General features: G+C 43.9%; 1 protein-coding gene across 1 annotated transcript; it reads left to right on the forward strand.

Moving 5' to 3' along the window:
• Positions 1–1,843: 1,843 nt before the first annotated feature.
• On the forward strand, positions 1,844–12,772 carry LOC306738068 (NLR family CARD domain-containing protein 3-like; the record flags this gene model as incomplete). Its single annotated transcript, XM_079219896.1, has 7 exons — positions 1,844–2,117; positions 5,582–7,487; positions 7,820–7,993; positions 9,238–9,411; positions 10,028–10,201; positions 11,361–11,407; positions 12,149–12,772. The coding sequence occupies 7 exons, from the start codon at positions 1,844–1,846 to the stop codon at positions 12,709–12,711; spliced, it is 3,312 nt and encodes a 1,103-aa protein (XP_079076022.1). The 3' UTR covers positions 12,712–12,772.
• Positions 12,773–13,977: the final 1,205 nt, after the last annotated feature.

Below are 13,977 nucleotides of genomic sequence, written 5' to 3' on the forward strand. Positions count from 1 at the left end.
GAAGCGGCAGGGATGAGAGTTAGCGCCTCCAAATCTGAGGCCATGGTGCTCTGCCGGAAACCGGTGGATTGCTCCCTCCAGGTGGGGACAAACTGCCTGCCCCAAGCGAAGGAGTTCAAGTATCTCGGGGTCTTGTTCACGAGTGAGGGTAAGGTGGAGCGGGAGATCGACAGACGGATCGGTGCGGCTGCAGCAATAAAACAGGCGCTGTACTGGTCCGTCCTGGTGAAGAGGGAGCTTCGCCTTCCGGCTCAGCTCTCCATTTACTGGTCGGTCTATGTTCCAACCCTCACCTATGGTCATGAACTCTGGATCGTGACCGAAAGAACGAGATCTCGAATACAAGCGGCCGAAATGAGCTTCCTCCGCAGGGTGGCCGGGCTCAGCCTTAGAGATAGGGTAAGGAGCTCGGACATCAGGAGGGAGCTTGGAGTCGAGTCGCTGCTCCTTCGTGTCGAAAGGAGTCAGCTGAGGTGGTTCGGGCATCTAGTCAGGATGCCTCCTGGACGCCTCCCATTAGAGGTTTTCCAGGCACGTCCAACTGGTAGGAGACCCCGGGGAAGACCGAGGACACGCTGGAGGGATTATATCTCCCGGCTGGCCTTGGAACGCCTCGGGGTCCCCCAGAATGAGCTGGAAAGTGTTGCGGGTGAGAGGGAAGCCTGGGTCGGCCTGCTGAACCTGCTGCCACCGCGACCCGACCCCGGATAAGCGGCTGATAATGGATGGATGGATGGATGTATTATGTACATATGTAAAAAGATATGTAAAAATATTTACACAATATACATGTTCAGAAATAGAAAACAGAGCCGGACTGGTGGGGATGGCTGTGCTAGAGGGGCTGGTGGTGGTGAATCCTCTCTGTAAAATAAATGACTAGTCAGTACTAACTTCACACAGTTTGAACATGTGCAGCTGAGCTGTGTACCTACTTTAATGGAAATGAATTAACCTTATCAATCTCCTTTAGAGAAAACAAATGCAATGTGAAACCATTAACTGTCTTTAAGTATTTATTAAACAGAAACTTGGAATAATTCAATTGAATGGGCAGAGCTCGTCCCCACAGATGGTTCAGAGGTCTGACCCAGAAAAACAGTTCAACATGAGTTTTATACATCAACAATTATTATTGAAATGTTTGCCCTTTCCCCCCTGCTCCTCCTCAGTGCCTCCTTCCCTCCAGACAAGCCTCATGCCGTCTGGAGGATGTTGTTTGGCTGTGGCCCTGAGAGGCAAGAGTGAGAGGAAAGAAAGAAAACAAAACGAAAAGAACAAAAACAATACCGACATCCACCAGTTATTGCTTCACACGGATGGTGTAGGTACATGCTTGTTGTTTGGGCGTTTCTTGAGTGTTCATTGATTCGTTTATTTAACCAAATGTTGACGGACATATGATTCAACAAATCACAGGGAAGGATTTCGTGTGACGAGTACTTTTTTGGCACAGCGTCATATGACACGCCGATGGCCCTAACTCTTGTCTGATGGTGTAAAAAAGTTGCAGGGCGCAAGGCAGCGAAAGAAGGAAGCTCCTCTTTCAGCCAGACATGAAATTATATTTCTGCGATGTATTATCGCGACGCTATGAATATTTTAGAAACGTGGAGAAACTTAAAGAGTGTCCCACCGCGAAATCGAGGTCCCCGTGGGCATAGGGTTAAAGTACATCATTAGCTCTGAGCATCACATGGATGTTTTTAATGTGTGTATCCACAAATACAAAGAATCCTACCTGACTTTCCATGGCCATTGTTTCTGTGGTTTCGATACGTCATTTACAATTACAGTTTTTCCTTTAGGTGACAAAACATCCAGATTTTAGCCGGGAGCCACCATGACGTCAGTGGACCTTTTGGGAATTCTAGATGATTTAAAAGAAGATGAATTTCAAAGATTCAAATGGTATCTGCAGCAGCCTGGCTTCATGAAACCTTACCAAGCTCTCACAGTGTCAGCTCTGGAGGAAGCAAAGAGTCTGGACACTGTGGATCTGATGGTGAAGACCTTTAAACTTCATGGAGCTCTGGAGGTGACCAGGAAGGTTTTACAGAAGATACCCAGGAATGATCTGGTGCAGAGACTACAGGACACCATCTCAAGTCCAGAAGGTCAGTCATTTGTATTCTCATGAAAATAGTGCAACACAATGCTTGTAATGGAACAGAAGCTCATTGTCTTCACCAAAAGAAAACAATGGAGGTCTGATCTCTTAATCATGAGAAAAGGCTCAGGTGATGTATCATTGTTATTGGTCAGAGGGTGCTGGGGCTACCTGATTTACTCATCTTTTATGTACTCCTTGGTTTGAGACACTGAGATGTTAATGTAGTATTGTGATCAACGTATCCTCATACAACGATACCTTGTGTTTTCAAAATAAACTTCTGTTTTCACAGGAAAGTACTCAGTTAGGTTGGGACAACTAAACTACTTAGTTTAGAAACATGTCATGAACTAATTAGTTGGGTTAAGGAAAAGGTGGTGAAATACTTCTTCAGGTACACAAAGTACAGTAAAGTACACAGATTACGTGACAAATAAATCAACGCTTACTTCTCGTAACAAACAGCGCTGGTCAAAGATGGCTGTTGGTTGGACCATCCACCCGTCACCCTGTCAGGGCTTCTGTGGTCTTTATACTTCCTCGTTCATGATTATGTGGATAACTTATGGAATGATTTCCAATAGCTGGCTGAGTTACGTAATGAGATGAAATACTGGTGTCATGCACATGAGGCTGATGCGTTGATGGAGATTGAATAAAGCAGTAGCATCCTGCACCTTATTGGTGGAGAGTTTATGTATTGGGGTTAGAGGTTAAATTCAGTTCTCTCAAAGAAAATGCCAACAAGCTATTTCAAATGTACAAGTTTCATTTTGTGCTGCATTATGACGAGTTTGAGTCAACAGCATCAGACCTGCAGCAAACACTTCCACTTCTGCAGCTACAGCAGGAAGCTCAGTCCCAACATGTGATGCACTCATGGACACACCTATACTGGTTGAAGTGCTTTTGATCCTGAGGGGTCAAAAGCACTGTAGACAGTTGAGAGGCCTCCATGTCGGGTGAATGTTTGATGGTGGTGGACACAGAAGAGGTGAATGTGTTGGCTATGATCTCCCAGAGCGGACTATCTGCTGTTTGGATGTGGGTTCTTTGTTCAGCTCGAGATATTGATTATTGAGGCGCAATCATCAGGCAGGAGGGCTCTTTGTGACTTATTTTGTAGTTTGAATGACAACATTTAACCCTATTTTAGAACCATGTGTAATAATTGAATGAAACAGTAATTATACCTAGAAATGTAGAATATTTTGTGGGGTTACAGCTGTGTTGATAATGTCCCACAGCGATTACACCAACTAATCATGTATCCCAGACAAAATGATGTAACCTACAGTACATGATACAGAAACAGGTTTGAAACCTGAAAAATTAAAAACTAATTACCAATCACTGGTTACCTTGAAGATTAGAAATAGGTATTAAGTCATATTGATGAAATAAAACATCCTGTAACTTCTCTCACAGGCGATGCTGATGCTGGAGAGACTTCAGAGAACAGAGGAGCATCCACCTGTCAGAGCAAAGGTAAAGCTGCTCTCTGGTGTGTATGGAAGCCCTGAGAGACCAAAGTGTGGTCAATGTTTTAATAAATACACTCTGTGTACTGGTTGAAGTGGTTTAGATGACACTGTAGACAGTTGAAAGGTGAATGTTTGATGGTGGTGGACACAGAGCAGGTAAACGTGTTGGTTGTGATCTCCAGAGAAGACCTAAGCTTCGTTGTATGGATGCGATTCATCAGCTCAGATCTGGTCCTTGATTACTGAGGCTCAAGGCTCAAGTTTCAGGTTAGAGGGCCTCCATGACTTCCTGACAGCTTGAAGCAAACTTTTGTAAGCGAGGGTTTGACTAAGCGAGTGATGCCTGTGTTCATTGGAAAACAGTAACTCTCTAACTACGCCTGATTTTAGTAATGCTTCAAATATTATTTGTATTCCTTGCGCTGCTTCTGGTTTAATAGGGTATTGACGTTGAAATGGTCTAAAGCCGTGCATTTTCGACCAAGGCCTTCAGTGCTGTTTAGTCCACATCGGGGGACAAAGGGGACAGCGGACTCCCCCGCCGAGCAACACGCATTTACGCAGACATGACAAAACAATCCATGATAAAAAACAGCACCATCAAAACAACGCCACTGCAGATGCAAAAACATAAAAAGCAGGCATCTCACCAGATGATGTTCACTTAAAGACAAAGTCCATCTGCCTCTCCTTGTTGACAAAAAGTTCAGCGACACGGTTGTACAGTTTACGGTGCTGCAGTTCCAGCAACAGGTGGCCATGGACAGGTGAGGAGAGCCGAGCCCCGGAAACCTCCACGCGTTCTAGGGCAGAAAATATCCGCTCGACAGCAGCAGTCAACATCGGCTTCATCACCGCAAACATGCGTTGTCATTAAATCCGCTTCTCCTCCTCCTTCAGCCACCGAGCGCCAAAACACGCAAAACACTAAACATGTCACAACTTCTCTCGCTTCAGCTGCCCAAACCATTCCAGCTCCCACTGTTGACACACTGACCAATCACAGCGCATGTTAATGGTCAAGCTGGGCCACCGACCAATCACACGTCCACGGCATTTCGCGGGCACTGCACATCAAAGAATGCACCCAGCTTGTGAAACTAAAGATCTGATTTGTTGAAATCCATAACAATCAACCACAGCGTCCACTCTCTGTGTACATTAATCTGCAAAGGGTTAAACTGCTTTGCTAACATAGAGACACAGGAGGAGACAATCTGATTGGATGAAAGCTTCTCCTTCAAACCAGCTGCAGTGCTGAAGGCAGAGCAACAGAGGAAGACAGGAGCTGTGCAATGAGAAAATAAGCTGATAGGGAAAAATAATTCTAAAATAAAAAAGCTGTAATTTTGTGATTCTGTTTAGGCCAGCAGTGAAGGTTTAGCAGGCCCTGACCGTCCACCACTGTTGTTACTGGTTCTTTTCCTTTAACTTTCCCTCGCAATAACATCCAGATTTCTCCATCTAATCCATCCACAGTTGAATGAATGTCTTCTCTTCTAATCAGACCTGACAAAAGGCAAAGACAAGTTTTCCATTCATCTGTGGAAGACAGTCATTCTGTCATGATGTGGATGTTTTCTTGTTTCCTGTTTTAGTTTGAAGTCCTTGTTTCATGTGTCCTCTGTGTCCCTGCACTTCCTGCCCCTGTGATTGTCTGTTGATTGTCTGCTATGGTCCCTGATTGTTTCCTGCCATGTCCATTCACCTTCCCCTTGTATTAAACCCTGTCTGTCACCTGTCCCTTTGTCGGATTGTACTGTGTGTTAGTCGGTGTGTTCCCGTGCCCTTTTTGATCACGTCTGCTGAAGCCTTGCCTTGATTTTTCGTTGGAAAAATGAATATTCTTTATATGGTTGTCGGCGTTTGGGTCCTCCCTTAAACCACCACCTGACACCTTCAGTAAATACCTTTTGTGTTCTGCTCCTGCAACTGTAAAGAAACAACCTGATAATGTGTTTCTTTATATTTGTGTTCTATACAGATGTGATGGTTCTGGAAGTACCCATCTCAACTCACCAAGAAAAGCTTCAATCATACTTTCAGGATAAGTTCATGTGTGCACAAGAGGCGTGGCTGGAGAAGAAGGATGAGCAACGTCTGGATGCTATCTACACAGAGCTGTACATCACAGCAGGGGCTGACATACACATCAACACTCAGCATGAGGTCCGGCAGGTTGAGGTAATGAGGGTGAAGCCAGCAGATGAAGATAAACCAATTAAACCCAGCGACATGTTCAAACCCCCGTCTGGAGGATACAGAGCCATAAGAACAGTACTGACCAATGGAATCGCAGGAATTGGAAAAACATTTCTTGTGCGCAAGTTTGTGTGGGACTGGGCTGAAAAACAAACCAATCAAGATGTGCATCTCATCTTCCCCTTCACCTTCCGCCAGCTGAATTTATGGAAGAGAGAAAAGTTGTGTTTGGCAGATCTCATTCATAAATGTATCAGGGAGACCATAGGCATCACGAGAGAAGCTCTTAATGAAATCTTCACAACTCTGCAGTCATCACCAAACACCAACTACGACAAGAGTGACTTCAAACTTCTGTTTGTTTTGGATGGACTGGATGAGAGCCGCCTTCGTCTGGACTGCTCTACCAGTGAAAGCCCGGCTGTTACCTTTGATGTGACCAAGTCGATCTCAGTGGATGTGCTGCTGACGAACCTCATCAGAGGGAACCTGCTTCCCTCTGCTCGCCTCTGGATAACCACACGACCTGCAGCAGCCAATCAGATCCATCCTGACTGTGTTGACATGGTGACAGAGGTCAGAGGGTTCACTGACCCACAGAAGGAGGAGTACTTCAGGAAGAGGTTCAGAGATGAGGAGGCCAGCAGGATCATCTCCCACATCAAGACCTCACGAAGCCTCCACATCATGTGCCACATCCCAGTCTTCTGCTGGATCACTGCTACAGTTCTGAAGGGTGTGTTGAAGACCAGAGAGGGAGGAGAGCTGCCCAAGACCCTGACTGAGATGTATGCAGAATTCCTGGTGTTTCAGATCCATCAGACAAAAGAGAAGAAGTATGACCAAAAGAAGTTCAACCAGTACATTAAGTCATTAGCCAAACTGTCTTTTCACCAGCTGGAAGAGGGCAACCTGATCTTCTATGAGGAAGATCTCAAAGAGAGTGACATTGACGTCAGTGAAGCCTCAGTGTGCTCAGGAGTGTTCACAGAGATCTTCAAAGAGGAACATGGGAAGAAGAATGAAGACAAGATGTTTAGCTTTGTCCATCTGACTGTTCAGGAGTTTCTGGCAGCGTTCTACGTAAGAATGGAACTTGTTAACAGAAACAAGAATGTGATGTTGGAGTCAGGGCAAACCTTTGTCGACAATGTGCAAATGGGTTTCAGAACATCTACGACAGAGGTCCACAGGTTTGCTATTGACGAGGCCTTGAAGAGTCCAAACGGACACCTGGACCTGTTCCTCCGATTCCTCCTGGGTCTTTCACTGGAGACCAATCAGAATCATCTACGAGGTCTGCTGATACAGACAGGAAGTAGCTCACAGACCAATCAGAATCATCTACAAGGCCTACTGAAAAAGAGAAGTAGCTCACAGACCAATCAGGAAACAGTCCAGTACATCAAGGAGAAGATCAGTGAGAATGTGTCTCCAGAGAAAAGCATCAATCTGTTCCACTGTCTGAATGAACTGAATGATGGTTCTCTAGTGGAGGAGATCCAACAGGCCCTGAGTTCAGGACTTCTCTCCACAGATAAACTGTCTCCTGCTCAGTGGTCAGCTCTGGGCTTCATCTTACTGACATCAGGAAAAGATCTGGATGTGTTTGACCTGACGAAATATTCTGCTTCAGAGGAGGCTTTTCTGAGGCTGCTGCCAGTGGTCAAAGCCTCCAACAAAGCTCTGTAAGTACCAGAGACCTGCAGGTAATCGCTTCATCACACGAATAGAATAGTTGAGAATTGATTAGTTGAACAATTGAAAAATATGCAAATTGTTTCTTCGGTTTCATTGCAACTCCACATATTAATGCAGATATGAAATAAAAAAATATATTTGTTGTTCATTTAATTGGTGTTAGATTCCAGTAATAGACCAAATAACAGGCACAAATCCTCTTGGCACCTGAGACTCTAATCCTCGATTGTTCAACGTATAGACTCAGGAATGTAGATTTTACCTTGTCGAAGAAAAAAAAGAAATATCTTTGCTGTCTTCATCACTAACTCTCCTTCAGGTTGAGTGGCTGTAACCTCTCAGAGAGAAGCTGTGAAGCTCTGTCCTCAGTCCTCAGCTCCCAGTCCTCTAGTCTGAGAGAGCTGGACCTGAGTAACAACTACCTGCAGGATTCAGGAGTGAAGCTGCTGTCTGCTGGACTGGAGAGTCCACACTGTACACTCGAAACCCTCAGGTCAGGTTTAATAAACATACACTAAAGTTCAAAAGTTTGGCATCACTTGTCCTTAATGTCCTTATTTTTCAAAGAAAAGCACTGTTTTTTCAATGAAGATAACATTTAATTAATCAGAAATACACTATACATTGTTAATGTGGTAAATGACTATTCTAGGTGGAAACGTCTGGTTTTTAATGAAATATCTACATAGGTGTATAGAGGCCCATTTCCAGCAACTATCACTCCAGTGTTCTAATGGTACATTGTGTTTGCTCATCGCATAGAAGACTAATGGATGATTAGAAAACTCTTGAAAACCCTTGTGCAATTATGTTAGCACAGCTGAAAACAGTTCTGCTGGTGAGAGAAGCTATAAAACTGGCCTTCCTTTGAGCTAGTTGAGTATCTGGAGCATCACATTTGTGGGTTCCATTATACTCTCAAAATGGCCAGAAAAAGAGAACTTTCATGTGAAACTCTCCAGTCTATTATTGTTCTTAGAAGTTAAGGCTATTCCATGCCAGAAATTGCGAAGAATCTGAAAATTGGTCTGGGTGACCCCACACCTTTGAACGGTAGTGTATATATATGGTCAACAAGAACTTTCATATGGTGTATTGTCATTTTTCTTCAGTCAGTTTACCACTTTACATTTATAACAGTACTGCTTACCTACATATTATTGTATGTTATATCAAATGTAGATTATAAATGTGTTCACACATGATATTGCTTTTACCACTCTTCTGGCTTGTCACGGAATACTTCTTGCTTGGAAGTCTCCAAGTCCACTATCTCAGTTTGCCTGGCTTATTAGGATGAAATGTTTTTCCTGAGTCTTGAAAAAATGTAATATACACTTAGAGGCTGTAATGACCATTTCAAGAGAAAGTGACAGCCTTTCATTTCCTATTTCCAATACCTGTCAGTGTTGCCCAATGATTGAGGGTCGTCGGGTTCTGTCCTTCATCTGTCTAATTTACTCTAACCAAATCTATGTACTTCAAACTCTGTGAACAAACATAAAGGCCATGTGTGTGGCTTTGTGGGTGGACGTGTTTTGAATAATTTTCGATTTTTTTAAATTTTTTTATTTTTATTATTTGTATTTCCTCTAATTTTGTACTTTCAGTTGTCTGTTTGCTCTACTTTCCTGTGACTTTATTAATTACTATTGTAAACAGATCAACACAAATAAAAATGAAAATACTTGTTCTCTGATCCCTGTATGTCATATTGTGCATGTTCTCCAATTTTAGGTTGAGTGGCTGTACACTCTCAGAGAGAAACTGTGAAGCTCTGTCCTCAGTCCTCAGCTCCCAGTCCTCTAGTCTGAGAGAGCTGGACCTGAGTAACAACGACCTGCAGGATTCAGGAGTGAAGCTGCTGTCTGCTGGACTGGAGAGTCCACACTGTCATCTGGAGATTCTCAGGTCAGGATTCATCTTCTGTTTCACTGATAACCATTTAAATGCTGCTTGATATACAAGTTAGTGTCGATTACAAGAGAGACCCATCACCTTCCAGCTCATTGTGTAGTTGTTAGACCCTCAGCTCGACTGATTCACTCTCACTGCTCTCATCAGCAGCAGCAGCTGTTTTTATCACACAAGCTGTGATGAACTCACGGTACACGACCTGCTCACAGCAAACAGCAGACAGACACATGTAGAGACTGTAGCTGGTGGAGAAAGTGGAAAGAGACAGACATGTTTCTCGAGAGTTTTGTGGAGACTGAGCTCATTTTTAACCTCAGCAGTCTCTACGACTATGTGAAGTGTCACATAGAGTTCCTTGTGAAGCTGGTTGCTTCGTATGATCTCTCTTGATAACAAATAGATCTTTTCTTGGGATTAAGTTAACTTTTTAATATAATGTACATCACCAGAGTCTGCAGCTCCAGTTTGCTCTTCTTCTCCAGTGTTCTATCTCTGGCAGGACGCCACAGAAATAGAACACTGTTTGCTAAGACATTTATAATATTTACTTAATGAGGTGTTAATATTTAATTGTTGTGTACTGTTGACGTATAATAGTGTTTGTCTCTAGGCTGTCAGGCTGTCTGGTCACAGAGGAAGGCTCTTCTTCTCTGGCTTCAGCTCTGAGATCCAACCCCTCCCATCTGAGAGAGCTGGACCTGAGCTACAATCATCCAGGAGTCTCAGGAGTGAAGCTGCTGTCTGCTGGACTGGAGGATCCACAATGGAGACTGGACACTCTCAGGTATGCAGAGTCTGCTGGTTCAGTCTGAACAGTGAAGACAGTAGCTGATGTTCTGAGATTCCATGTTCCAACTGAGACGGACCTCTTCACTTATTCTGTCACAGTAACAATAATAATAATAATAATGCATTTAATTTATAGAGCGCTTTTCATAATAGTCAGTCACTTTACACAACATTTTAAAATATCCTAAAAGCTATACAATAAAACAAATAAAATAATAGAACAAATAAAATAAATGTAGCACCCACCACTCTCTAGTACAGTAGATCTAATGATGGGGTGGTTGGGTTCTTTCATTTAAAGGTAGCTACCCGAAGGTTTACCTGTCATTGAGAGAATTGAGTGATTAAATAACTGATCATATTAGATGTTAAAGAGACTGACCGCAGACAACGACTTTCGATTAAAAAAAAAATTAGTTTACTGTTTAAATCATACAGTTGTGTGAAAAAGTGCATGCCCCCTTCCTGATTTCTTATCTTTTTGCATGTTTGTCACACTTAAATGTTTCAGATCATCAAACAAATTTAAATATTAGACAAAGATAACAAAAGAAAACACAAAGATAACAGCAATGTCCTTAGTCGGCCACGTCGTCCAGTCAGCAACGGCTCAGCAACTCTTCATTCACACCTGTGTCTCGACCCTCACGTCTGTTCTCTCTCTCTTTTCCCCGCGCACTCGCCTTCCACCTTTTCTCTCCTAAACCTTAAAAGCAGTTCTGAAGAGGTTGGTTTTGATTTGTGCTTTGAATGTGGGAAGGTCAGTGCAGCCTTGGATGAGTTTGGGGAGAGAGTTCCAGAGGGAGGGGGGCGCTATGGAGAAAGCTCTGTCACCCCATGTAGGTGCTTGGTCCTATGAGGGATGGATAGGAGGCATCAGAGGAGCTGACGGGATGGAGTGTGGTGGTGGAGTAGGTGGTGAGGGAGGAGGGGCTTGATTATTACACTCAATCGCTCACTGACCTCATCAGCTCCATCACTCTCACCTGTCTCTCCGCTGCACCTTCTCCCTTCAGTATTTAAACCCAGTCTCACACTCAAATAGAGCTTTAAAGACATTAAACTCATCTTTATTAAATGTCAGGTCTGTGTCCGTCGTTCTGCTTCAGGGTCCTAACCACACCGTTACATTCTGACTCTGCTTCTTCCTCCAGGGTTGAACCTGCTGGAGATCAGTGGCTGAAAGCTGGTCTGAGGAAATGTGAGTGTTCACTTTGATTCATGGAATCTCAAATAAAGCCGTCAGCTGTGTTCGATGATGAAAAGTATTCTTTAAATCCTGGGTGATCATGGGAAGTAATAGTCCGGAATGCGATGAGGTATAATTAAAAAGTATTTAATAAAAGTTTGATCACAAAAACAGCGTATGCATTCTCGCTTGAGGCCCTCTCTAGCTCACAGATTCACAGTCTGTCCCCCAGTTAGCTGCCGCCTCCGTCCTCCAAGAGAGCCCCTTCCAGTCTCACCTGTTAGTTTATCTCACACATTCACAGAGCTACATAAGGCCCTTCCATTGGTTAGTTCTATTACTTCACACCTTTTCGTGCCTTTTTACTCATTCATTCGCCTGCAGCTTCAGGGGCGGCGCTATTCTTCTTCTTCTCTAGAAAAAGGGTAGATTCTATCATCTCAAAAGTCAATGTTCAGCGCCGCCACCTCAGGCGAACAAGAGAACTACACTTCCTTCTAATAAAAAAGTACCCTGGCATCCACATGTACTATGCAAACGTTGTTTTAAACTCCATTCTATAAAAACAGTGACCTTCATATGCATATAATTACACAATCTTCAAAATAATATCCCTTATTAATTATCATATTTCATGCATTGTAATGTACACAAACAATAATTTATATAGATGTGCAAGTCCAAATGTGACAAACACAGTTTAAAAAACCCTTCAATAACAAACTGCTGCTGTTTCCTGTCTCGTTCTCTCAGATTCCTGTGAACTCACAATCGACACAAACACAGTGAACAAACACCTGAAACTGTCTGACAACAACAGGAAGGTGACACGTGTGGAGGAGGAGCAGACATATCCTGATCATCCAGACAGGTTTCAGGACGAGCCTCAGCTGCTGTGTAGAACTGGTCTCTCTGGTCGCTGTTACTGGGAGGTCGAGTGGAGAGGAATAGTCCATATAGCAGTGAGCTACAGAGGAATCAAGAGAGAAGGAGAAGGTAGAGACTGTTTGTTTGGAAGGAACGATCAGTCCTGGAGTCTGTACTGCTATGATAAAGGTTACTCTGTCAAGCACAATGACAGCAGAACATGGTCCTCCTCCTCCTCCTCCTCCTCATCCTCCCCTGGTAGAGTAGCAGTGTATGTGGACTGTCCTGCTGGCTCTCTGTCCTTCTACAGAGTCTCCTCTGACACACTGATCCATCTCCACACCTTCAGCACCACATTCACTGAACCTCTGTATCCTGGGCTTGGGTTTGGGTTCAGGCTCAGGTCCAGTCCTGGTTCCTCAGTGTCTCTGTGTTCTCTGGAGGTTTAAGAGTCTCCTCCTCTGTAAACACTCACTGCTGACAAACACATTCAGATTCATAAAACAAAATATCATCATCAAATAAATCAGTTTCATATATTATTTCTGACAAACATAAACCTTTGTTGCCTTTGCCTTGGTGAAATTCAGAAATTAAAACTTTCATACTTTTCCTTACATTTTGAATGCAGGACTTTAACTTGTGAGTATTTCTACACTGGGTTTTACTACTTTAACTTAAAGATCCGTTGTAGGCTTTTGGATGAATTAATATAATATTAATAAGTATGTTTTTAGACTTCCGGTGACGCCATGTTCTGAGCAAGTCGCAAGGAGGGTTTGCTCCCGCAAAACTCGGTGTGATTTGGCTGTTTGCATGATAATAATAATATTCGGACGATAAATGGGATAAGTTTAGTCCTGAGGGAAGACATGAGCATGTCCAGAGATACAAGAACCGCAGGGAAGCAGCAAAAATTCCAAGAAGAGTAAAAAGGGAAAAAAGGGCCGCTGTTTAACGTTGCACCAGGCGAACCTAGTGAGGAAGAAGGAGCAATGAACATGACGGAGATACTTCGAGAACTGAAAGAATTGAGGAAAGAAAATCAGGAGTCGTTTACTGACACCAAAGCCTCACTGTCTAGACTGGAAACATCGGTAACGGATCTAAAACAACGGATGGAGAAACTCGAACGGCGGGTGGAAGAGACGGAGACCAGAGTCGGCGTAGCTGAGGACTCTAGTCAACGACATGATCGGGTGCTCCGACATCTGGTGAGACGCGAGGCGGCCCTCGCCGACCTATGTGATGACCTGCAGAACCGAATGCGCCGCAACAATCTGAGAATCTATCAAGTCCCTGAAGAAAGTGAGAAATGAAATTAGAGAGTACACATTGAGAGGGCGCACAGATCTTTGGGGCTAAAACCAGACAACACCGCACCTCTGCGCTCCATCATTGTGAGATTTCAGGACTATACCGTGAAAGAAGCGGTGCTACGACAAGCATGGACGCAGAAACAAGTCCAGTTTCAGGGAAAGCTCATATACTTCGACCAAGATTACTCTCCGGAGGTACAGAGGAAAAGAGCGCGGGTACGTGGAGTTATAAAGCAGCTGAAGGAGATGGGGATTCGGGCCGGATGTCGCTTCCCTGCGCAGCTGAGAGTCACCTTGGAGACGGGAGTGAAAACTTTTCCAACGCTGGTAGAGGCTCTGCCGACCCTTGGGGAGTTGGGCATAGAGGTGCAAGTGAGTGAGAGAGAGAAGATGGAA

The sequence above is a fragment of the Taurulus bubalis genome (genome assembly GCF_910589615.1).
Source record: "Taurulus bubalis genome assembly, chromosome: 6".
Taxonomy (NCBI): domain Eukaryota; kingdom Metazoa; phylum Chordata; class Actinopteri; order Perciformes; family Cottidae; genus Taurulus; species Taurulus bubalis.